General features: G+C 35.3%; 3 protein-coding genes across 8 annotated transcripts in view; 1 reads left to right on the top strand and 2 right to left on the bottom strand.

The window, feature by feature from the left end:
• Positions 1-24: 24 nt before the first annotated feature.
• Positions 25-4,866, bottom strand: LOC106053986 (uncharacterized). Its single transcript, XM_013209684.2, has 5 exons — positions 3,462-4,866; positions 2,891-3,011; positions 2,566-2,733; positions 1,840-2,033; positions 25-360 (listed from the first exon to the last, which is right to left on the bottom strand). Exons 1-5 carry the CDS (start codon positions 4,308-4,310, stop codon positions 175-177), a joined length of 1,518 nt encoding a protein of 505 aa, XP_013065138.2. The 5' UTR covers positions 4,311-4,866; the 3' UTR covers positions 25-174.
• Positions 4,867-5,158: 292 nt separating this feature from the next.
• LOC106053983 (DET1 homolog) lies at positions 5,159-17,838 on the top strand. 5 transcript variants are annotated; one of them, XM_056018104.1, is made up of 7 exons: positions 5,159-5,195; positions 6,287-6,564; positions 7,916-8,313; positions 9,576-9,832; positions 9,966-10,220; positions 10,990-11,330; positions 17,148-17,838. In XM_056018104.1, exons 2-7 carry the CDS (start codon positions 6,356-6,358, stop codon positions 17,335-17,337), a joined length of 1,650 nt encoding a protein of 549 aa, XP_055874079.1. In that variant the 5' UTR covers positions 5,159-5,195; positions 6,287-6,355; the 3' UTR covers positions 17,338-17,838. The 5 variants fall into 5 exon arrangements, with proteins under 5 accessions (XP_055874079.1, XP_055874089.1, XP_055874084.1 ...); XM_056018114.1 differs by lacking the exon at positions 5,159-5,195 and adding an exon at positions 5,209-5,251; XM_056018109.1 differs by lacking the exon at positions 5,159-5,195 and adding an exon at positions 5,288-5,516.
• The window catches only part of LOC106053984 (lachesin-like), a 145,025-nt gene continuing 134,694 nt past the window's right edge, over positions 15,801-26,131 (bottom strand). For both annotated transcript variants that reach the window (XM_056018148.1, XM_056018155.1), the window contains 2 exons: positions 20,642-20,665; positions 15,801-18,557 (listed from right to left, as the gene is read on the bottom strand). In XM_056018148.1, coding sequence (XP_055874123.1) covers positions 18,367-18,557; positions 20,642-20,665 — 215 coding nt within the window. In that variant the 3' untranslated portion in view covers positions 15,801-18,366. The remainder of the gene's footprint in view (positions 18,558-20,641; positions 20,666-26,131) is intronic.

Raw genomic sequence — 26,131 nt, 5'->3', positions numbered from 1 at the left:
AACACCAATGCATGAAGGACAAAATATTTGTAACTCATTTGTTTATTAAAAGTTTTAATTATAAATCTTCCATGAATAAAAACAAAAAAAAAGAGTTTCCAGATGAGATGAGATAAATTATACTCTCAGTTCTAGAATGTTTTGACATACAAAAACTTATTTTGCTAAAACATTTCAAGACACAATGTATTGTTCTTCTTCTATCACTGGAGGGACAAAAACTTTCCGGGGAATAAAATCTGTCATCTGCAAATCAGTTCCGGCAGGCAGAGTTGGTTTCATATTGTAACCCCGATCAGCCGCAGGCATGGCAAATGTTTGGATCAGCAGACGTAAAACATCATCATTGAATTCTCTCACCTAAAAAAGAATGAAAGCATTAAAAATTACTTAAGACATAAACACAGATTGGAAGCATGGTGGCTGATTGGTGAAGCACTTAGCTTCCGAACCAGAGGTCCCGAGTTTGAATCCTGGTGAAGACTGGGATTTTTAATTTCCTAATTCTCAAGATGCCTCTGAGTCCACCCAGCTCTAATGGGCACCTGACATTTGTTGGGGAAAAGTAAAGGCGGTTGGTCATTTGCTGGCCACATGACACCCTTGTTAACCATGGGACAGAGAAACAGATGACTTTACATCATCTGCCCTAAAGACTGCATGGTCTGAAAGAACTTTACTTTCTTTTTAAACACATTAACAACATAATATATATATTTAAGAAAACATAAGATAGGACAAGTGAACAAAGTTTGGTAAGTGGGACATCAAGACACTGTTATTTTTAATAAGAATATTACAAAGTCTTTCTAAGAAGGCCACTATTATTTATCTAAAAATTCTTAATTTTTTTTTCATCTTATACTTGTAATGATAAATTTACAAACAAAGGGTTGCTAATATGTGTATGTATATATATATATATATATATATATATATATATATATATATATATATATATATATATATATATATATATATATATATATATAAATATAATAATAAAAAGGCTAGTCTTCAAGTCCGAAGATTAGTGAGGAATGCTGTATTTCCTGTGGCTGCGCAGTCCCAGCTGTGACCTACATATTTTGCCACATCCAGGGTAAGCATAACCATTGTCTGCAGGTGGTCGATTTAGATTTTCTTTTCGCCCTCTGCATTTGTCCACGGCAGCAGATTTTCTTTTGGTCTCAAATGTGTATTTCGCGGCCTTTGTGAGTGACCTCCAGCTGTCTCGTTCTGAGGCCGCATGCAACCAGGTGCTCTCTTCTATGTCAGCCAAGGAAAGTTGACGCCTTAGCTGGTCTTTGAAGCATTTCCCTGGGGCGCCTCTGTTACGTCGACCACCTTTTAGCTCACCAAAAAAGACTGCCTTTGGCATATGTTTGTATCCCATACAGGATACGTGCCCTACCCAGCGTAACTGTCGTACCAAAAGAAGTCCCTCTATACTCTATATTATATTTTTTTTTTTTTCAAAAGAAAACAAATGAACAAAAGGAAATATAGATATATATACAAACTCAAACTAGATTCCATTGTTCCAACATGAAATAAATACCTGCTTAAAATGGCTTAACTTAGATTATTTTTGTACAATAGGTTTAATTTCTAAAGTAACTTTTAAAATACCTCACAATATTTAATATTTGTACAACTTTACAAGTGATTTTGTGATTTGAGGCACATCGGCACAATTTAGGCTATGTCGTGCCTGCAGTCCCTCAAGGACTACTCTCTCTCTAAACAACAAGGGCCAGATTCTATACAGTCATATCATTAAAATCAAGGTCTATTCACAGTTAAAATAGTAAATTACAAGACCACTAAACTTCGTACCTTGCCGTTCTCAACACTGTGATACAGGGGCATCTCCTCTGTGTGCCAGCAGGGGTTCAAGAGAGGATTGCCCTCATCATCCTTCCACAATTCCAATGTGTTCAGTTGGTAGGCCAGGAAGGAGAACTTGTGACCATCAGACAGTATCAACTGACTTGCCAGTGGGTAGGTCACATCAACAATATGACTGAAGCCTAGTAGATACAAATTGTAGATATTGGTTATTTTATTTCAACTTTGTTTAAAGTCTATATTAGGTCTGTTGGTGAGATTAAGCATTTTATTTGTTCAAAAGAAGCTTTACTCTTATGTGTGTTTCAATATAACAAGAAAATGTTTTTTCTTAAATATCTTATATGTAGTCACACCGTAAATGACTACTGGGAAGACAAAACCTTGCTATGCAGAGAGAGATGGTGACTAAAAAAAAAGCCATGAAGATCAAAAAGCAATAACCTCAGCTCTGGAAGAAAATCAAGCCAAATGCAAAATGACTGGTCACTCTTCTACTAAAACAAAGGTCAGCTTTACCTGCGTCCTACAAGGACAAGAATGTTCTTCAGAATAGGACTTTACATACTATCAAATGTGCTTCAAGGGATGCATCAATGTTCTACAACTGAAAGAGGATGATGAATGCAGCCACACCACAACTTAAACAACTAAATTATCTCACTGACCTTGAACAAGTAATTTATTAAGTCACTAAACTCAAAGTTATATTACCTTGGTAACATGCTTGCGCTGTCAACCAACTGAAGACACTTGTGATGCCAAATGCCAGCCGACAGTCTTTGCCTACTTTTGGACCAAGTTTCTTCTCAACACTTTCTGTATCAAGAGTAGAGAGCAGTCCAACCAAACCAAATTCACAAGGATCACCCAACCTGTGACCTGAAAAAAATAATTTTAGAAGACTTTAACAAAATAACTGAAAGAGATTTGTTTTAGACAAATAAATTACACAAATATAATGACTTCAGAAAAGAACTACATTAATAACTTAAAGGAAAAACATTAATTACAATACAAAGTAGAAGACAAAAATTACCCGCTAGAATATTCTTTGGTTTTTTCTTTGTCAAAGGCTTTTCTTGTCCGTATGTTGTATACCTGTATGGAAGTTTAGGAGCAGCTTGGCTGGTCGTCAAATAAGCATCTCTTGGAACAAACTGCAGACAAGACAGTGATACAATACAGCATTAAGGTTATAAAAGGAAATAATATTATTAACAAAAAAGCCAAAGTTTTTAATCTTTTAAAAGTAGTGTAGTAAGACTATTATTTAGTAACTTTTTTTTATCACTTTTTATATTTTATTATATTAATAAATGGGAGGTTCAGTGTATGTGATTCCTGGGGTTATGTCTTTTATATACATACAAAAGTATGTGTATATATATATTTTAAATTTGATTGCCTGACAGACAAAACCAATAGCAGCTTTTCCTCTTTTAAAGGAAGGGAAAAATCAGCGGGTAAAGAAATCTAAAAATCATCTGTAATGAGAACAGTGGATGAGGGCAGCCATTACACTTGGCTGCTCCCTCCTTATTTGTAACAAGTAAAAATTATAAAAACAACTCTAAGAGTAGATCATAATATATTATTTAATAACCTACCTCTGTTAATGGTAAATGGCTTTTAAGCATAGCATCGAACTGACTCTGAAATGCCATATGTTGATCTTGGACTATGTCATATTTTGTAACATCAGGATCATGAACATAGATTTTCTTTTTCCTCTCAAATCCATGTCTACTCCAGAGAGCTCGAACTAATACTTTCTCGTCAAACTGGGAGGTTTTTAAATATTCCCTTTGGTTTCCTAATTTCGCGATTAAGAAATCCGATAGTGAACGAAACAACAATTGGCACTGGTACTTTTTATCTTCTAATGTTAGGTTCACTGGTCGAATTTCATGCTGCAACAGTAAATGGTCACTTATATGTTGTTTCAACTCAGATATTAAGGTGTCGATGTTATTGACAGTGAAGTTTTTCAGTGCATTAGGCTGAAAATCTTTCCAAGGCAGCAACAAAGTTTTTGTAATATATTCTCGAAATTGTAAAGTAGCTGGATGTTCATTGATGGCTGAGATATCCATTACCGTAGCTGACGCTTGATTTAGTTCTTGAATTCTCTCATCAAAGTTGTGCACACACCAGTCTCTTTTGACTGGAACTAACATTGACATATTTTCATTTTTTAAGAGAGCACTTAAACGTTCCTGAATACTAGAAATTCCTAAAAAGTTCTCTTTTAATTCCTGCCACTGCCATGCATACTTGTGATCCATCTTACCCCATGTACCCTCAGGAAATTTGGGCTTAATGGGTGGATAGGCAACCTGTTCCAGTGGCTCTAGATCTCGCAAGGTATTTTGCTTTAAAGAAGAGCTTAAATATCTCTTCAAAATATGCAAATATCTTGCAGTTTGGGGTGTTTTCTTCACTAACAATGAAGTCATTTTTGAAAAATAAATTATATACTATATAATATAGTACAGTACTAGATGAGTAGATCTAGTCTACTATTTAAATCTAGATCTAGAGACTAGACTAGACAATAGATCTACTAGGTAACTAGAACTACTACAGTCTAGATCTATGTCAGTCAAATCAACTGCTTGATTAAATCTTCCAGACTTCACAAAAGTTGAGACCTGAGAGTGAGTACACTCGGTCTCTGTAAACGGTAGAGGCCAGTAGCCGCCAGTAGAGGTACCGAGTACTGCAAGTACTGATTGAAGTAGTGTAGTCAGACTCAGTGTAGTGCAAGTGTCCCAGCAGTAAACTCAGTAAAGTTAAAGGCGGGAACCACAAATTAGATCTTAAAATCACTTAAATCTATATAGATTTAGTACAGATGATTAGATCTATAACTAACTCATCCTTCAATGTGTAGACTTTAACTCTAGATCTATAGAGATATCTAGATCTAAAGTTGATCATTCAAGAATCATTGAGGCCATGTTGTGAATAGATCTCTACCAATCTATATTTGATCTTTTTTTTTTTCACCCTTGACTTGAATATAGGTCATTGCTAATAGGCTGCCAACTATAGTTAGATCTTATCTAAATTAGAATTACTGGAACAGATGGAAACAGCTTTAAAAAGGGAAAAAATCCAAACATCTCTTTCAATATTTAACAGATTTATAAATTTTTAAATATTTAATGATTTACAATCAATAGAATAAAGATAGCTTCAAATATCAATCTAAGTATTTAACGATTTGTAATTTATAAGAAAAATCTTATAAGATAAAAATATGTCATGTTGGTAATGAAGTACTAACTCTAAATGTTTCGAACAAAATTATACAGGTCGGTGATGTTATGGAGCCTAAGGTACTCAAAAAGTAAAAGAAATAATGGACTAGAATCTAGTTATTCTAGTAGATCTAGTGGGCTTTGTCTAGATTTAGTTCTAGTTTAATAATAGGATCTAGTGTCTATACTGTAGCCAAACCAAAGTCTTAATTAATGATTTAATTTAATCATAAATATCTACTTCTTAATTAAGTCTTAATCTTAGTGACGACTTAAGTTAGTCAGCCAGAGTAGTCAGACTTAGACTTAGTGTCTTAGTCCTAAGCCTAAGCTTACTTACTAACTTAGTGCCTTAGTCTTAGTTAGGCTTTACTAAGGCGTAACTAAGGCTTAGTGTTAGTAAGTGTAAGTCTTACAGTTACAGTCACTTACACTTACAGTCTTACTCTTAGTATAGTTGGTGGGCCATCAATATATATATAAATAATAATATGACATCAAATTATTATTATCAACTCAACTACTGACTATAACTATAGCTATACTCTACTTAGAGTTACTCAAGAGTTTAGAGTTTAGAGTCTAGTCACAGTCTAGTGTACTAGTTAGACTAGTAAGTCTAGTACTATGAACTATCTCTAGTACTCCACTGTAGTAACTGTACTGTAACTAGTCTAGACTCTAGATCTATTATAAAGATTAAAATTAAAATAAAAAATAGATCTTGACTCTGGTCTCTGGTGTAGAGTAATTAAATTAATGACAATGTTACTCAATGTAGAATGCAGACATGTAGTCCTAGATCATGCTAATTACTAATCAGAGATGATACTCTCATTGAATGATTGATAGATTGATATTGATAATATGATAAAACCATTTTAGCTTGAAGATACTATTCTCTATGTTTAATTCCTTATATATATATATATATATATAATTATATATATATATATATATATATATATATATATATATATATATATATATATATATATATATATATATATATATATATATATATATATATATATATATATATAATATATCTTTACTTTTTATAAAATACTATTATTATATAGATCTAGATCTAGTTAAATATTAACAAAATTAATTAAATACAAATTCACATATATATTATGTTATTGAATATTGAAAATTCATTTCAGTTTTCAGAAATTGTTATGTCAAGTAACTACTTATAAATAAAAAGAAGCGATGGGACACTAGATGGTAATATGGATGATACAGAAGGACCCATCAAATGGAGGAAATTGGAATCTCAGAATATTGTACATAGACTTTTTGAAAGAGAAACTCAACTTGGCAGAAAAGGCTTATGCTTTGTGCAAGCACGCCAGTTTTATTTACACATTGTCCCCAATTTCAGCATCCTTAATGTCGAAAAGCCACCTTGTTATCTGCGTAAATTTTCACCTGATGGAAGGTAACGAAATAGATTTTTTTTGCTTAAGAGTTTAAACCAGATTTTTTAAATATCATTTGATAATTTAAAACGTTTTTCTTACATCATTGGATTTTAAATTGGTATCAGTGTTTCTGTAGTTGACTTATTTTATAGTTCATGTTTTCCTGGCTTGGATAAGACTAAAATTATGCGAGTGGGATATAAGGCAAAATGTGTCCCCGTCAGACTTGGCGAGTCAAAGCTTGAAGAGCTGGACAAGTTCACGTACCTTGGCAGCATCATAACAAATGATGGAGATGCTTACCATGGTGTAGCGTGCCGAATAGGAAAGGCAGGGAGCATTTTCCAAAGGCTGCAGCCTATTTGGACTAGCCAAGCCATTGGACTCGAGACAAAAATACACGTTCTCAACACAATCGTCATTCCAACTGCTACATATGCATGTGAGACGTGGAAGTCATCTGTCAAAATTGAGAAAAGACTAAATGTGGCTCAACAGAGATGGCTGAGACGGATCTTGGGAGTCAGTTACACAGACCGGATCTCAAACAGGGAAATCCTATCTATGCCGAACTGGGAGTCGAACACTTAGTGAGGTTGTGACTGAGCGTCGCATGAGGTTTGCGGGACATGTTCTACGTCAAAATGAATTACGCACACCAAGAGTTGCAATAACATGGAAGCCAAAACGAGGAAAGGGCAAACAGGGACGTCCTCATATTACCTGGCGACACACCTTCATGGAGGACCTCAGAACAGTGGACACTAGGTGGGAGGAGGCTTCAGACATTGCCAGTGACAGATCATTATGGAGACAGCTTGCCGCCCAATGCGCCGAACGGCGTGGGAGGACCTAAGTCTAAGTTTTCCTGGCTAATCTATATATTTACAAAGCTGTTTCAAACAATGTTCAAGCAATTTTACATTTCCAGACAATGTGAGCTAGGATACTAGTTAAACTCTCAGAAAAGCTCAAAATGAAAACCCCCAGTGTTCTTTAAGCATTGATTACAGAAGCATTGGCTCTGCAGTAAACATATTCACCAATACATAGAAATATATTTGTATGATAGTTTTGTGGTGTATAATCAAATTTTACATCTGTTTTGAATTTATTTTCTGACACTGATTTTGATTAATTTTTAAAAAGTTTTTTTTCTTGAGGAGATGACTGTTGTCTGTCTAATCATATCATTTGTTAGTGATAGCAATATTTCCTTTTAAAGGTAAATTATATATATATTTCATTATATATATATATATATATATATATATATATATATATATATTAAATTAAAGCCACTACATGTAATGGAATTCTATAATTACTCAATTCATTCTTTAATTTTTTTAAATTTTTTGTTTTCAGATTTTTCATTGCTATCTCATATGATCAAACATCATTAGAAATATATGACTTTAAAGGGAGTGAAGCAGCTGGAAATCTCTATAAAAATATTAAAGGGGACATAATTCCTGGATCTGCCAATAGTGAGGAGGAATCGACAAACATTAGGGGAAAAATATTTTCTCAATTCTTGCAGCGGCGGCATGTGGTCAGAGTTACCGCTGGAGAAGAGGTGCTCAATCGAGAGTGCAGCTTATTTACTGATGACAGTCAGTATGTCATTATAGGTTCGTGTCATCAGCTTCCAGAAGAAAGTAGCTCTCGGTTCTATGATGTCTATAGAAATAATGAATGCATAACACCTAATTATAGACTAATACCAGAGGATTACACATTATACATTATCCAGTTAAAAACAGGTGCAGAGTTTTATTGTTTTGTGTTTGTTACTTCAACTGATATAAATATTTTTGTAAAGCTTACTCACTTCATCAGTTTGTCTGTGTGTTAACAAATCCTGTACACATTTATTTCCTACTTCCCTTTCCCAGATCAAGTTTGCACAATTATTCAATGTAGAGAATAATACATGAATCAATAAATAAATTAACCAATTAGTGGTAGCTAATTAATTTTGTTTTAAGTAGAGAAAGTAAATTAAACCATGCAATATTAACTGATATAACTGTTATTCTGATATATAAGCTCTTTGTTTAAAAAATTTATTTTGTTTTCTTTGAGAAGCAATTTTTTAAATAAATTCTGTAGATTACAAAGCTCAGTGTAAATATTTTTCATTTAGTCTTGAATGTTCAGAAAAAAAATCAAATCCATGCTTCGAAAAGCTCATAAAAATTTGTCTTTTGGGACAGAATCTCAAAATCATCATTTTTAGGTAATAAGGTTGTGATATAATATTCTAAAAAGATATTTAACAAAATCACATGATATTTCACTCAAAGAAATGAAATGCAAATAATCAGTTGTCTTTTATGTTGAATTTGATGGCTACAGACCAGTAATTTATACTTCTGACCTCTTCACTGTGCTTCTTCTATAGTATAATGGGAAATAACAATATTGACAATTTAAACATTTAATTGATTTACAAGTCACTGGTGGGACCAATTTAAGTTTTGTATGCTCCTTACAGACATCAGATGATACTTGATTATGTTCTGTCTTTTCATTATTTAAACAAAATCAAATTATTATTTTAAATATATGAGGAGGCACACTGGCTGAGTGGCTTCCAAGCCTGGAGCCCCAGATTTGAATCTCGGTGACACCCCTGAGTCCACCCAACCCTAATGGGTACCTGACTTAAATTGAGAAAAGTAAAGGGGGTTGGTCTTTGTGCTGGCCATGACAACCTGCTTGTAAAACATTGACCAAAGAAACAGATGACCGTAACATCATTTATCCTTTAGATTGCAAGGTCTGAAAGGAGAACTTTACTACTTTATTTTAAATTATTAATTTTTATTGGTTTTAATTGTGCATCTTTTATATTTACAGCATGTGCAGTGCGCCATGATCCAATCTTTTTTTTTTTGTGTGGTCTGGTTAGGAAGGGGATATCTGGGAGTTCACTTGTTCAGAATATTCAAATAAAAAAAACAATTTGTGTATTATGAAATAGTATTTTATGTAGCTATAATTTACATTTCTATTTCCCCAGGTATGGTGTGTGATAGGAGACGTTTCCGCCTCGATAAAATTTACTTGTCCCACAACCAGGGCATATGTCTCTACGGCAACATTTTAACTGTATTGTCTGTCCAGCAGCAGGTCATCCATGTCTTTCATATCTCGTCCCAGGGGACCTTCATTCCTGTGAGGACCATTGGTCGCTTTTGTTATGATGACGATGAAATATTCTATCGTCAAACTTCCAATCAACCTGCTCGTGCGTTAAACAGACCTTATACAGACAAGGTAATCCATCCTTTGTAACATATATGGTCTTAAAATCATTGAGTGTTCTAATCCATTTATTTTTAATTAGCTTATTTCCTAATGTTGTGAATGTTTTATTTGTAAAGTCTCTTTGTTTTCTTCTGCGTGATAGTCCTTAAATGCACTGAAGCATCGTCTCTTGGTGTATTTGTACAAGGCAGCCTGCAATGGTCATATTGACCAGGGCGTACGGTCATTCCACTGGGCCATGGATGACCTGATGCATTTACGCATGGGCAAACTGCAGCTCTTGGATGAGGAGCATCTGCTGATCAAGTATGCCATAGAGGAGGTGGTGACCTTTAGGAATGGTGACCCCTGCAATATGCCCTCGTTGTTTGTTGTGTACAACATGAACACCACGGAGGTATTGTGCCACTTTACAATCTTATAGAATAGAGTGGAGGAAATAAATGATTTATTTTGATAGAATTGTTAGCGGAGTTCTGGCTTTAACTGGGGATAACAGCCTTAGAGACAACTGATCAAACATATCCATTGAAGTGTTTACTTTGGCATAGAAATCAATTTCACTTTTAAATGTGTTTATAAGAAAAAGGATTCTCAGGCAATGCCCCTCAGCCATTTGATAGATTAAGACTGCTTTAGTGATCCTTTTGTGTGTGATTACAAGAAGCCTTTTTTCATATAAAAACAACACTGATATTGAAGGACCATATATATTTGTGTCACACATAAACCACTACTAATAGTCATTTTCACTACAAATCTACTGTGGCTGATGATTAAAGCGTTTGGCTTCTGAATCCTGGGTTCGAATCCTGGTGAAGAATGGGCATGGGACTTTTAAATTCAGGATATTCACCTCTGATTCCACCCAGCTCTTATGGGTACCTGACATTAGTTGGGGAAAATTAAAGGCGGTTGGTCATTGTGCTGGCCACATGAGACCCTCGTAAACTGTAGGCCACAGAAACAGCTGACCTTTACATCATCTGCCCTATAGACCACAATGTCTGAAAGGGGGACTCTACTTTACATAGTAATATGAATCAGTATAGAAAGCTCTAAATCATTTCAGAATTAAAAATGAATGTATTGCCATAATAAAATAAGTATCTAACCTATAAACTAAATACTTTTTATATAATTTTATTGACTTTTATGTGTGACAGGTCTTAGGTGTCTATGAACATACATCTGCCGAGCTTCTGGAGTTGATGGAAAATTTTCAGGATCACTTTCGGAATTCTTGGCTGCATCTTCAGCCTCAGTTTCCATCCTCGCCATCATCATCGGAACACGCTCGTCGTGTCCAGAACATGTTTAAGTGGACCTTGATTGTGGCCAAAAATGGCGGTAAAAGAGAGGCCATATCTCGTATGCTCACTCAGCTACCAATCAGTGCTCAGTCCTACAGTTGCTCCCCTTACCTAGATAACAACTTGTTCAGCTATGACGACAAATGGGTGTCGCAGCTTGAGCGGCCAAAGACATGTGGTGACCATCCCATCAGGTGAGCATTGACTTTCATTTATTCATCTTAGCTTTATCACAATTAAGTCTTATACTTTTCTTTGCATGAATTGCAATTTCCTTTCTAGTTACCTCTTCTTCATCTCTTTACTCACAAAGTATGGCTCTTTCTACATATGTTGTCTTTACAATTACTTGTTTGGCTGATGACTACAAGACAGGGAGGAACGCATGTTGAGAAAGGCTGGTTGAGTTTGACAGACATAAACAAAAATCTATTAATCTTTGTTTTTTCCGTATTCTTTGTTCTAGTCCAATGTCTTGAAAGCTTGATTGATTCTCTTGCATGGTCACCTTTACCTTGTTAATTTTATATTATTAGATTTGAATAAGAAACTTTTCTAAAGGGATTTTCAAAAAATTGTATACAATTTTTTTCTGTGTAATTTTTTTTGCATTAAAAGTAAATTACCACTTTTTAAAACATAAATTCCAGTTATATAATATTGTAGTCATAAATGTATTTTCTGAATTGTCCGAACATTGGTTTTATTCGTTTATATTTTTTTGAACACAATATTTTTTAACATTTGGTTCAAGAATAACTTTGAGGTCCTGGAGTCTGAATAATTTTGTTAACACAATTTTTGACTGTGATGTGCTGTAGTCCTCTTTGTACGACTTGATGTTTCTGTTGCAATCTCCTGTATATTTAGACAGTCTCTTGTAGTGTTCTCAATTCTTATTAACTTTTTAGAGTTAAATTTTTTTGATTCAATGTTGCTTAGTGCTATGTTGTATCCACAAATGTGAAACAAAGATTGATATTTGGATTGTGTCTAATGTAGGTTTTGAATAGTTTAACTAATAGTTGTTAGTGTAAATATGCAGTCTTCACAAATTGACCTGGGTCTAATGTTATGTCATTCGCGCTATTAAAAAAAGATTCAAATAATTTCTATTTATTTTTATAGCCTTTTTCTTCCATATTGATCTTTTAAGTCTGTAAGGGATTTTCTTTAAAATTTAATTGACTCTGTTCTAAATTCATCGTTCAACTTTGATTACTGTATTCTCCATGTCAAGATTTCATTTGAGTAGAAACTGAGTTCTCTGCCCTTGTCCATCTTTAGTGATCTCCCCTTCACTCTGTTATGTGGTACCAGGAAATGAAGTTCAAAGTCGGGAAGAGTAACAAGTTGACAAAACTCAGTCAAAGACTCTGAGCTGTACTGATTGCTTCTCTCCCCTCTACCACCAACTGATTATTGTCTCCTTCTGTTTTTTGTTTTAAATCAATTCTTTTTTTTTTCCCTTTGCTATTAAGCTATGGTAGTTTTTGTTCAATAAACAGCTAATCCAAGTTTTCTTCAACACATTAAAGAGTTTTTTTTTTCAACAGATTTATCTTTCCTTTATTTGTGATCTCTTAAATTAAAATCAACATCTAATTTCTGTACCACAAAGAAATTTTTAAATGGCATCATCATTTAAAAAAAAACATAATAATATCAAGTATATTTACAATCTTGTATCATTTTGTTTATATAAATAATACATGTCATCCAAGCACAAAATAAATCAACATGTTCAAACAACTAGGTTCGAAGCTCTAGAAACATATTAAAAGTAAAGCCATTATTGTAAAGCACACCAGATCATCTTCAAGTTCATCATACATTGATAATTGAATTAAATGCTGGGTATATCTGAGTGGAAGTTTCCATATCTTCTTGGTTTTAGACTATGTTATTGTGCATATAAATTTTTTGTTATCTCAGTAACTGTGCATTGACATATTGGCCTAGCTCACTCAAAATACTATGAAATGCTTTTACTTCAGACTTCTGTCTTAAATTAGCTTGTTTGAAATGACAAAACTAGTTGTTGTTTTTTTGGAAGGTATATGATATACAATGGGCTGAAATTAATTCTGTACACAGGATATTTCAAAATGCTTGCAATCTATGGATTCGCTTCCATTTTATGAAAATCTCCTATTGAAGCTAGGAAAAAAAAATAATTTTGATGTCAGTTTTACTCAGTATGCCATTTGGTCTTGATGATCTAGAAAGTGGGAGAAGAAGCATTGACCTAGAAGCATTGACCTAGAAGCATGGACCTTTATCATGTTAGGCTGTTCCTGGAGTTCTTCTCTGACCATGATGCATTTTGAGATCAGTTGGTAGCCAATATAATACTGTCACACTTTCAACAAAATTTTTCTCACAAGATACAAGTCAGTAGTCAGTTCATAGGACAAGTCAGTTGTCAGTTCATAGGACACTTGTCAGTTCATAGGACAAGTCAGTTGTCAGTTCATAGGACAATTGTCAGTAGTCAGTTCATAGGACAAGTCAGTAGTCAGTTCACAAGACATCAGCTTTTAGATACAAGATACAAGTCAGTAGTCAGTTCATAGGACAAGTCAGTAGTCAGTTCATAGGACAAGTCAGTAGTCAGTTCATAGGACAATTGTCAGTTCATAGGACAAGTCAGTTGTCAGTTCATAGGACACTTGTCAGTTCATAGGACAAGTCAGTTGTCAGTTCATAGGACAATTGTCAGTTCATAGGACAAGTCAGTTGTCAGTTCATAGGACAATTGTCAGTTCATAGGACAAGTCAGTTCATAGGACTATTCAGTAGTCAGTTCATAGGACAATTCAGTAGTCAGTTCATAGGACAATTCACAGTTGTCAGTTCATAGGACATCAGCTTTTAGATACAAGATACAAGTCAGTAGTCAGTTCACAAGACAAGTCAGTAGTCAGTTCATAGAACAATTCAGTTTAGATACAAGATACAAGTCAGTAGTCAGTTCATAGGACAAGTCAGCTTTTAGTTCATAGGAGAAGTCTGTTGTCAGTTCACAAGACAAGTCAGCTTTTAGTTCATTGGACAAGTCAGTTGTCAGTTCATAAGACAAGTCAGTTGTCAGTTCATAGGACAAGTCAGTTTTTAGTTTATATGACAAGTCAGTTGTCAGTTCATAAGACGTCAGTTTTTAGTTTATATGACAAGTCAGTTGTCAGTTCATAAGACAAGTCAGTTTTTAGTTTATATGACAAGCTAGTTGTCAGTTCATAAGACAAGTCAGTTTTTAGTTTCTATGACAAGTCAGTTGTCAGTTCATAGGACAAGTCAGTTCATAGGACAAGTCAGTTTTTAGTTCATATGACAAGTCAGTTGTCAGTTCATAAGACAAGTCAGTTTTTAGTTTATATGACAAGTCAGTTGTCAGTTCATAAGACAAGTCAGTTTTTAGTTTATATGACAAGTCAGTTGTCAGTTCATAAGACAAGTTAGTTTTTAGTTTATATGACAAGTCAGTTGTCAGTTCATAAGACAAGTCAGTTTTTAGTTTATATGACAAGTCAGTTGTCAGTTCATAAGACAAGTCAGTTTTTAGTTTATAGGACAAGTCAGTTGTCAGTTCATAGGACAAGTCAGTTGTCAGTTCATTGGACAAGTCAGTTGTCAGTTCATAGGACAAGTCAGTTTTCAGTTCATAGGACAAGGCATTTGTGAGGACATTGATAATAGTACTTAAACTATGTAACTCCACCAATTTTAATTCATACATACATTAATTTAATTCTGTTTCTCTATAACCTATATTGTTATTTAACTCAAAATAAAGAACACATCAGTTGTTTGAACACTCATAATAGTACTCATACTGTATTTGTGACCCAAAACTTTTTTAATCCATTCATACAATAATTTAATTGTTTCACTCTGACATAAATTGTTATTTGACTTCAATACAAATTTTCAAATAAGTACATCACGCTGTAACATGACCTAAAATTAAATTAATCTAAATTACCAATCCATCATTTTGTAATAGCTTGTCAAATGTTTCAGAGCAAAGTGGTGTTTAGAAAAAGATATTTTGAATGAATATTTGTAAAAACAATAAATTAATTAATAACACAGAAACATGCTGTACACATATCTAGCCATTGGCTAAGTGAATAGAAATCTAGGTCCAGTCTAGTTATGAATAGACACAAATAACAACATTCAGTCTAGTTATGAATAGACACAAATAACAACATTCTTTTCAAAAGTTCACAACTACGAAGAGACTTAATTGTATTGATACTTGATATAATTTTGTTATATTCTATATAAACATTTGGCACTGTGCATACTTATACAGGAAACAGGCAGTTATCTAGATCTACATTTGTGATTAAAGTTGGTGAAGAAGAGTTTATTTATAAGTCCTACACTAATTGATCCTGAAGAATCTCTTAAGCTAAATCAGCTGATTTTTATACTTTGTTCACATTAATAAATCAGCTTTTCTGATGATCCTACTTTTTTTTTTCTATGATGTTGTGGTCTTGATATTTCTTATCAGTTTAAGCAAACTTTGATGTTACCAGCTAATTAGGCTTGGAATTTCTTTTATTTGCACCTTCTTTTTATGTGTTGATTAGAGTTGTCTTCTCTGCTGGATTGAAATGTGATTTATTTTTAGCGTTAATCTACTAGATAACTGGTTTTCTTTTGTTTGTTTTTTTTTTCTTTTGTTTGTTTTTTTTTTCTTTTGTTTGTTTTTCTGTTAGTTACAACTTGACATCAAAATTGAAATAGTCAAATGGTTTAATAGAAACAAAAATGCAGTAGGATATAACTGCCAATTGCAAGCAATAAATAACATTTTTGTGAAAGAATGTTTGAACAAAACTTCCAAAAACATGTACAGTTGGCATATTCTTTACACCACAGAAATTCTTATCACATCAGCAACCATAATGGTCAGTCATTTCATTAGAAACACAAGACAAAATATTTAATAGTGTAGTGCTAACATAAAATTTGGTCCCCGGTTATTCAAACACTCCATCATTGAGCGTGTGAGGTACAAATGCATCAAATTTTGTTTTAAATGCAATTTACGACGATCAAGATCAGAATTAGACATTTTGAAAGTCTCATGCATTCGTGGCATTTAATTTCTCTATCAAACTCTTCAAGACGTTTACTGGCAGTCTGAAGCTTAATAAAAATTTTGGTTTCAAAATTAAAATTGATTTGAAAAAAAAAAAAAAGAATAGCAAATGATGCTAAAATAATGATAGAAAAATGACGATGCTAGCAATTGTAATTATGAAGGTAAAGTTCCCCTTTCAGACCTTGCAATGTATAGGGCAGATGATGTTAAGTTAATCTGTTTCTGTTAGCAACGGTTAACTAGCATGGTGTCATGTGGCCAGTCTTTTCTTTCCCCAACTTAAGTCAGGTACCCATTAGAGTTTGGTGGAGTCAGGGGCGCCTTAAAAATCCAGAAATTCAAAACTCAATTCTTCACCGAGATTTAAACCCAGGGCCCCAGGTTCGGAAGTCAAGCGCTTAACCACTCAGCCACAACACCCCCCTATTATATTTATAATATATCTTTATTATCCTAATCCTTATTCTTCTAACTTGACTATAATCTTTATAAAGCTAGTGACCAACACTGAGATTGTTTATGTTCGTAGCACAAAAATTGGTTTGACATTTTATTTTTTATTGTTAATTGAAAATAGACCCTGAGTTACATTTAAAAAAAAGGTAAAAACTTAAACCAACTTTTTTAAAAAATTCGTACATTAAAAATGTAGATTAAAAAATAGCAACATAGATTTCAACTTAATGAAATAAAACAAACAAATAATACATTCCTAGACATTCTCCACTTAGGTATATAAAAAAAAAGTTATCAAAAATGTCATTTCTATCATTTGATCAGAAAAAAAAAGTGGACGCAGAAGATAAAAAGTAAATTCAAATTTAAATCTATCATTGAGGCTTTTTAATATTTCTTTCATACTAAATTTTTTTTTTTTTTCTGTCAACAGATTTTTTACAAGGAATTCTGGGATGTTGAGATTCAAAATCAATACTGGCCCACCCGAACGGCAAATAGCACCAAACAATCGACGCCTTGTTGCTTTTGTCTGTCACCCAACAGAACCTTTCATAATCAGCGTCCAGCGGACTGCTGCTGATTATAAAGTCAACTTTCACATCCGTAAATGTCCAGTATAGTTCAGAAAGCAAAAAGAAAATTCAAGAGCTCTGCCCAGGTATGGCACATGTTGAGATCTGCTCAGGAAGTTCTTGGACTGGTTGGAAAAGAAAACATTGATTTTGCTACGTGGTTGATCATGGTTGGAAAAACAATATAATTCAAACTACATTTATTAATTCATCCACAGTCGGCGAAGGCTGTAATGAATCTCAGGGTTTCATCGTGTCGCTTCTGCCATTTTCATGTACAGACATAACAACCTTTAACTTCCAAAAAAATATATTTTAATTTTTAGCATTACTTGCTGACATTTTCCTGGTCTTTCATACAAAGCAAAAAAAAAAACAACAAAAAAACTTTGAGGAATTCACTGTGCTGTTAGCAAACAAATGGTGTACAGGAATATGAATGAACCATTGCATTTCAAGATGTTTTTTGTTGGTTTGTAAGTGACTTGCTTTTAAATATGCCTGTTTATAATGTACATAAAAATTAAAAGAGAATTATAATAAATAATTGACTTGAGTTCTGACATTTTGTTTTGAAAGGGGTATAACTGTTGTATTTAGTAGTGTGCATTTTCTCTGTTATTGAATTCTCTTTTTTCTTTTATTTCTATTATATTTTTCTTATATTAGAACACATTTGGTTGGAGCCTTGACTCTGCGAATCTTATATATGCCAGTGCCTCTCTTTAACCTAGTTTATCTTCTTATTCCAAAGACTGCGAGCTTAGTGCCAGAACTGTTAAGTAATGTTGACTGCTTAGATAAACACAGTCCACGCAATGTGACAAGGCCAATGGGCTTAACTGAGATTGTCTTAGACTTTTGGACACATTTGTATCTCGAAGGAGGGAGATGTGGTAGCCAGCTTCTAATGGACACGTCGTTTCCAGTTTACATCAAGAAGCACAAAATAGGGCAATGTATGAAAATCAGTTCCCATTATTTCCCCCTCGTCCTTTTGTGTTGTCCTTATCAACTGGCCGGCGTAGAGAAACTACCTGGCATGTTGGGCTTATTGTCGTCTTCAATGCCAGATTTTCAGCAACTTAAGTTTAAATAGTTTATTAAAACGTTGATAGAAGTTAATAAGCTCGCCAAATAAACCAATCTGGCTGAAAACTCCTGGGTAGATCCGGAATTCCTGACTGCGTCGCTTGTGTCATTGTGAATGTCCCTGTCTTTGAGAACTTTGCCACCTGTCTCATCAACTTTGTCCGTGGCAGACGTACCTGAGAGTAAAAAAAATTACATTAATTGTTCTCGGATTGGAGATTTTTTATAGTGAGTTCATAGCGGTACAAGCATGGGCTATAGCAGATCGATTATTAAAGTCTGAGATGGTACAACTTGACCTATTCACAGCTGTGATGGGACAACTTGTCCAATTTGAGGCTAAAATGATACAACAATTTGAAACTTTCGGTAAAGTTTATATGAAGGCTCTTGAAGCAAGCAAAAAGAATCAATTCACCAGATTGTTCTGTTTGGAAGAGATCCAAGTTGGTGTCTATGTACCATACCACTAGTTCCAGTGATTTGGAAGCTTTGGACGCACGGATTAGAGACGTGGTCGAAGGCCGAGCACATCGGGGATCCCGCCATTTTACTTCTTTTTACTACGCTAACCTTGCGGGACTCGCCATTAGTGAAACGGTCCATTGACGAACGACATGTGAATTGTTGACAAGGTTGTAATGGTTCCCTTACTGTCGCACCTCTCAGCCAATTTGGCCTAATCGTTTCCTCTTACGACTGTAAATGGGCACCACTGTGAGGCAGTATAGCGTAGCCCGGGATCAGAGGCGTATTGAGGGGGGCATGATGTTCCGGACGCCACCCTCTGGGGAGTGTCACACGCAGCCTATATTTCTATGTGATGTTCATGGGAAAAAGGGGGGGGGGGAGCGCCAATAACGTAACTTGCAATTTCTGAAATGGTCCCTTGCGGAACGGCGCATGGATAGTTAACAAGGTTGTGGGAGCTCTTTTACAACCCCGCACAGTGAAATTGTAATACTCTCGCACCCCTTAGGCACTCACACGGGATCCTGTTTCACTACCCATTTAGCCTAATCTTTTCCTATTACGACCGTTTCCACCTGGTGGCCACTGTAAGGCAGGGTATCATGCCCAGGCGGGGGCACAACCAGATCTTTTTTTTATAGTGTTGCTTACTTCGATTACTTCAAATTTTCTTTTTTACTTTTTTTTTTTAAAGAGGGGGGGAGGTGTGAGGAGGGAACTTGTTTTCCCCCTTGTAGCCTATACAAGTTCTAGCTGCAATGCCATGTCACATGTATACTTTCCGGCTGTATACTTTCCGGCTGTATACTTTCCGGCTGTATACTTTCCGGCTGAACGATACAGATTGCCGAACTCGAGGAGAGAAAAAAGTGCAGGGTGGAAGAAACTAGGGAGAAATAGTGTCCAAGAAACGGGCTCGAACGCAAGCCTTAGAAAAGACCCAAAAAGGAATAAAACTGAATGAATGGAAGCGGTGAACAGAACTGTTCTAGTGACCCAAGATTCTCAACAGACTACTTGACAAGCTGAAATAATGTTTTCAAATTAAATCCTTTTTTAATTGGTCATTAACCGCTTGACCTTCTTCGTCCAGGAAATTGTTCAAAATGAAATAGTGGAGTCTCGTGTAAAAAGTTCAGAGGTATTAACATAAATCCCAGACTTTGACAATTCCTCGGTCAAGGGCCAGTCTCCTGCTTTTAAAATATTCATCCGACGTTCCAAAAATAATAAAAAAATGGAAAAAAAAAATTTTAGACCATGCTCACACTATATTTAGCTCTTCAAGCTTGACCCCCATATTAATAAAAGCCTTGGGGGAAGGGAATTAATGCCGGCTATTTCATTACCATTTCTGTGTTTAGCGATGAGAATTTTTGATAGCCGTTGTATAGTAGCAGACTGGGATAGACAAAAAAAAAATTGTTGATGAGAGAGAGAGAGAATCTTTGTGGGAAGGGGAGGTGCTTACTGATTAGTACCTTATTGATCGCTGGAATATATATCTACAGGTCCAAGTATAGTCTGGTGGTAAATAGACCAGGGATAAGTTTTCAGTAGGACTAATAGTACATGGAAATTACGCGTCTGTTTTTTTTTTTCTTGACTAGTGCTGCCACCTATTTCCCGAAATGCCGTCATCAAGATCTGCTTTAGGTCGAAATCCCTCGCTGCGGCCACACTAACACACACACCCACAAAGTGAAAGTTTTATTAGAACAAATGTATGCATATGGAGAGTAGGCTATGAGCTCTGGCGTTAGGAGACAAAAATGGATGGGCTACTTACCGCGCCGTACGTTGATTGATCCAGCTGGGGAAGACACAAGAGATAATACAAGTTATTATACGCGGTCTTAGTGTGTGGCCCAAAGTTTGAATGAGGCTAATTACGAGTGTCGAGATTTAGAGTGTACATAATCTAAGCCTACAATGTATATGTAGGAATGATCGATAGTAATGATTGATTATATTGCAGCAGAGAATGAAATATCATATCTTTCAAGTGCTTATTATCATACCATTTCTTATTAACTACATTTAGGGGCTATATCTTTTTTTTTTTTTTACAATGATGATTGAGCCAAGTATAAAAAAATATCACATATTTTTTAAAATTCTAGGTGTAATGACTTCAATAAACAAAATTGCATTAAAACTTGACAAGTTTTAAACCGGTTCTTTGTCCCCCGCCTCCCCCCCCCCCGGCCCTTTTGTTTTACACTAGTTTTTTTTAAATACCCTCATCAACAGAAAGATGTATGGCGTTCACTATAATTGAGCTTTCCAGCACTGCAAAGTACTCACTTCTGAAGCATAGCTCGAGATTCTTTTGGCTGAATTAGTTCTGACCTAACCCCAGACCTTGATACTTCTTTTCTTCCTCGTTTGTTATCTTTGACAAATGGAATCCCAACGACCTAACGCTGACATACACAGACTCTAAGTCCTCATTCGTCCTGTCATACCCTTGCCTCCAATCTATCTGCGATCAGTACGCCTCAACTCAATAGAGTATACTGTTACAAATGGTCATATTTCTCTTGGGGGGGAAGAACCAAGGGTAAGCTAGCGTCCTTGGTAAAGCACTGATATACTGATATACACACGCATATGCAGAACTCACATACACCCAAAAGAAAACACACATTTAATCAGTTTAATCAGTATACTTCTATCTGGGGAATCCAAATAGAAGTAGAGTAACTTAGTTTCTACTTTTTTATGTGCAGGTCCTTGAAATTGTGGCGCTTGCGCAATTATGTATTTAAATTAAAGAAAATGGCGGAAATACTAAAATCATAGACATAAATAAATATAGACTGGCCAATTAAAGAGTTTTATGAAACGAAAATTTGTGACTTGCAATTTTGTGTACTTTATTATACAGCATTTATGAGCAGTATAAAAGTGCTTTTTTAACTTTGATACACACCTATATATATATTGTAAATAAGGAGGCACTGTAGCTTTGTTTAATCTCTAAGAATGAAGATCATGCAACTTTTCATAATTCGGAAATCCGACCACAATAGATATACATGTTTTCAAGTTACATGAAGTTACTTCCTTTTTCCAGTCCATATTTATCTATGTCTATGGCTATGACATAAAACTTATTTAAAAACAAATGGCAACCATCTAGCAGTATTCGTCAATAGCCATGCGAAGGTCAACAGACACACTTTGTTGAAGCTTATTTTATTTCTATTTAGTTCTATGTAGTTGGCAACAGTGACGTTCATTTTAGCGTCCTTGACCTTGTTTAGTTTATTATCATAATCTTCAGTATTATTGCATAAAGTATCATAAAAGAAGTATAAAATTCTTAACTTTAGACTACAGTTAAGAACATAATAATAATAAGAATATATAGTGGCATATGGTTACTGCCATTTTTTTGTATTCAGTACTGAACAGATTACATTGCCAACAACACATAAGACACTAATATAAGTTTACTGTCTTATACTGGAAGTGTTGGGTTACGGTCCATCCGTTCTAAAAATAATGTGCACACTTATTTAAATATCTTTGAATAAGTACAAAATGTAGCTGTCTAGTAGAGCCTGTTGATAGAATTCGTTTTTTTTTTTACAAAGCTTATATCAACTCGCTCTGTCTGTCTGTCTGACTGGTGCACTTTTGTACACGTTTATTTCTCCCACACCCATTCTAGGATCAATTTGAAACTTTTTAGGATCATTTGTTTTACCTTAAAGACACGAATCAATAAAAAAAAACAATTAGGTAATTAATTATTGGTAATCAATTATTTTATTTGGTATCGAAAAAGGAAAATAAATCCAACAATATTAAGAGATGTGGTTGTATATGTAGAGTTGTTTCCATTATTACGCTATGCACTCGTTATTTCTTCCAATGTCCATTCTAAGATAAAGTTGAAAATTCGCATAAAAATTCATTGTCGCGATGACATAACATAAAATAAAAAAAAAAAGCTAATTCATTTAATCAATTAGTTGTAATTAATTAATTTTGTTTATATAGAAGAAAGGGAACTTATTCATGCAGTATTGAGATTACATAGCAGTGATTTCGCGGTTCTTCTCCGTAGATAAGCTTTGTTGAACAAAATATTATTTGGCTTGTTTATGTTCTAAAAGAAACTGGCCTCGAGGCACTTTAGGCTCTACAAATCAAGCCAATTTGCTTCGTTTCCTGATAATAAATTTGGAAACTCGCCCAGAGTCTCATCAGCTACAAATATAAGAGTTGACAAGTTTCGTACGTCCTTTCAGGTTACAACATCTTGGCCCAAGCTTCCTACATGACAGCAAGGGGATGACAGCGTGTTGCGGTGTGTGTGTTTCCTAGATGATATAGAAAGGGAGTATTTATTGTTTGTTGGAGAGAGAAAGAGAGAGGGAGCATTAATTTAATGTTAGTCTTGTAGAATGATGCAAGATAAGCGGTTCTGTCGTATGCTGTGTTAAAGTACGCCAGACGACTTCAGGAATGTCGCGGATGCCAGAGTGTGATCACGTGTTTTGATAGTGACTCAGATTTGTTTAAATATCTGTCTATTTCATCTCAAGATGAATTTGTCTATATTGTCATCAAAGTTAAAATTAGTTTTGTTTTCAACATGAAGTTGTACAATTTATTTCTAGTTTTATAATCTAAAATCTAATACGATTACAGCGATTAGTCTGTCTACAAGAGCAGTTTGGACAAGAGAGGATTTGAGCCTCTCAAGCCCTCACTCTAATGGAGTTTGAGATGATGATGATGACAAGCAGTTTGGTGCTTCAAGTCAACGACCGTCTTCAACACAGCGTGTGTGTGGAGTTCAAACTCGGGACCACCACGCCGACAGTGTGAAGTGCAAACCACACGGCCAGTCATTCATCCGTCGTAAAACATTTTAATTATATTATATATATATATATATATATATATATATATATATATATATATATATATATATATATATATATATACATATATATATATATATATAGTGTTACAAATGAACAGTGATAGGTAGAGGTCAACGTATGACCCCGGCGAGATGACACAGCAGCGAGTGTCCTCTGGAATCTACATGTACAAACAAAGACAGGATGTGACGTGCCCTCACGTGTTGTTCCAGGGGACGAACAGATCTAAGTAGGGGGACAGTTACTAATGAACAGTGACAGATAGAGGTCACTACGTGTGACCCCAACTTGATGACACTGCAGCCGATGTTTTCTGGAATCTACATGTATAAACAAAGACAGGATGTGACGTTTCCTCACGTGTTATTTCAGAGGATACTAGCCGTGTTTGTGTAACTTTGGACAAGCGATTAGGGACTCTATATAAGCCAGAGAGTTAATGTGAAAGTCAGTCGTATGGAGTCGTGAGTGAGCCGTTACAGTCGATACAGACGATGTAAGACGTGTACGGCTCTGTGGAAGAGAAATGTGTACGACTCGATGCAAGTTAACTAGGGTAGAGTTAACTGGAGTGGACTACTGTCGTTAAAGTCTATACAGCGAACTACAGTGGACTTGAGCCGTTACAGTCGATACAGTCGATGTAAGACGTGTGCGGCTCTGATGTGGTAGACGAGAGTACGACTTGGTTCAGCTTTGGGAGACCTGGAGCGACACTGGGAAGAGTGTCGTTGGTCTGTTACGACTTGGTTCAGCTTTAGGAGACCTGGAGCGACACTGGGAAGTGTGTCGTTGGTCTGTTCTGTGGAATACGGCTCGATGCAAGTTGAGAAGAGATGAATTGCAACGAAGTGAAGAGATGAATTGCAACGAAGTATAGCTAACTGTAAACTGACAGATATTGTACAGTCTTCTACGCTACATGTTACAGTAACGAATTGTTAGAGTTAATAGTCATTAAAGTTATATGAAACTGAAAGTTTAGTCGTCAAGTTCTTTGCTGTGTTTTTATTTGTGTGCCTACTAATACTTCTAGCCAGAAGATTCAGAAATACGTAACAATTGGTGTCAGAAGTGGGATCTTTCTGGCTAGAATGTGTTCCATTAAACTTCTTATTGAACTTGACATGAAAGAACTTAGACAAGAGCTTCGAGAAAGAGGTCTACAGCTTCACGGAAATAAGGAAACGCTAACAGCACGTCTCAGACAAGCCCTGTTGGAGGAAGATGAGAATCCGGAAACCTGCCAATTTGAAATCAAACCTGATATGACGGAGCTCTTGAGAACTTTGCAATATAAAATGAACTCTGTGAAAGAGAGCATTAAGAAGATAGAATCAGAAATCAACACCAGATTTTCTTCATTTAACCAGTTGATCAAAGTCATGAATTTGAATGAACAAATAGCTATCACGCCCAACAAGACAGAAGAACAAATAAAAGATCAAACGAGAATCATGATTAATGAGCTGCTGAACACCCAGCAGTATCAGATTGAGTCGACTGATGAAAGAGCTACACCATTGATGAACAGCGAACAATTGTCCAACCAAGGATGTGGCGATACAGACAATTACGATAGGCATGTTGGTGATGGTTGTGCTGTCTTTGACTGTGATAGCAAACCAAATGAATGTGGCCCACAAGAGATGAAAAGAGACGATAGCTGTTATTGTTTCAACGAGAAGCTGAATGAGACAGTTGAAGAAACAAGAGAAGAGACCTATAGTTCAACCGAAGATTTTGCTAGAGATATACCCGATATGAGTACCTCAACCAGCCAGACAGAACAAGACAACGTTGGGTCTGCGTCCAAGCCTGTTGCTGTGGGCCTTAAAGACTTCTGTCTTCGATCTGCCAGTGTCTACGAGAGGAACTCGAAACTTGATTACTGCAACAATGCGTTTGACAAGAACTGTACGTACGTAGCTTTACAAGAAGACTGTGAATGCCAAGAAATACACCAGCAAAGTCTGGACTTAACAGAAGCTTGTCCAGCTGTCAAGATCAGCGCGAGAAGCCCTGGTCAAAGTCAAGGAAACACAATAGAATCTGATGCTGAAGTTGATGGACCTTTGCACGTTGAATGTTATCAACCTGCCCCACAGTCGAGTCCTCCAGACTCGGATGAAGGTGATGACGTGTTTGACACCTTGCCTTCAAGTGGACTTGCAGCTCATTCGCAAAGCACCCATCGAAGAATAATGCTGAAGCAACTTGTTAGATCAACAGTCTTGATGACTACAGCTATGAAATGCAATACCTTCCTATGTGCTAAGAGGCTGCCATTAGCATTGATCGACAAGAAAGCAAGCCAACGACAACGACATCAACGCAACCAAAGAAATATCAAATTGAGGAGGAGGCGGAGAAAG

Source organism: Biomphalaria glabrata, chromosome 1, assembly GCF_947242115.1.
Source record: "Biomphalaria glabrata chromosome 1, xgBioGlab47.1, whole genome shotgun sequence".
In the NCBI taxonomy this organism is placed as follows: Eukaryota; Metazoa; Mollusca; class Gastropoda; family Planorbidae; genus Biomphalaria; species Biomphalaria glabrata.
Note: the sequence above shows the minus strand (reverse complement) of the source record. Positions and strands in the feature narration are given on the sequence as shown.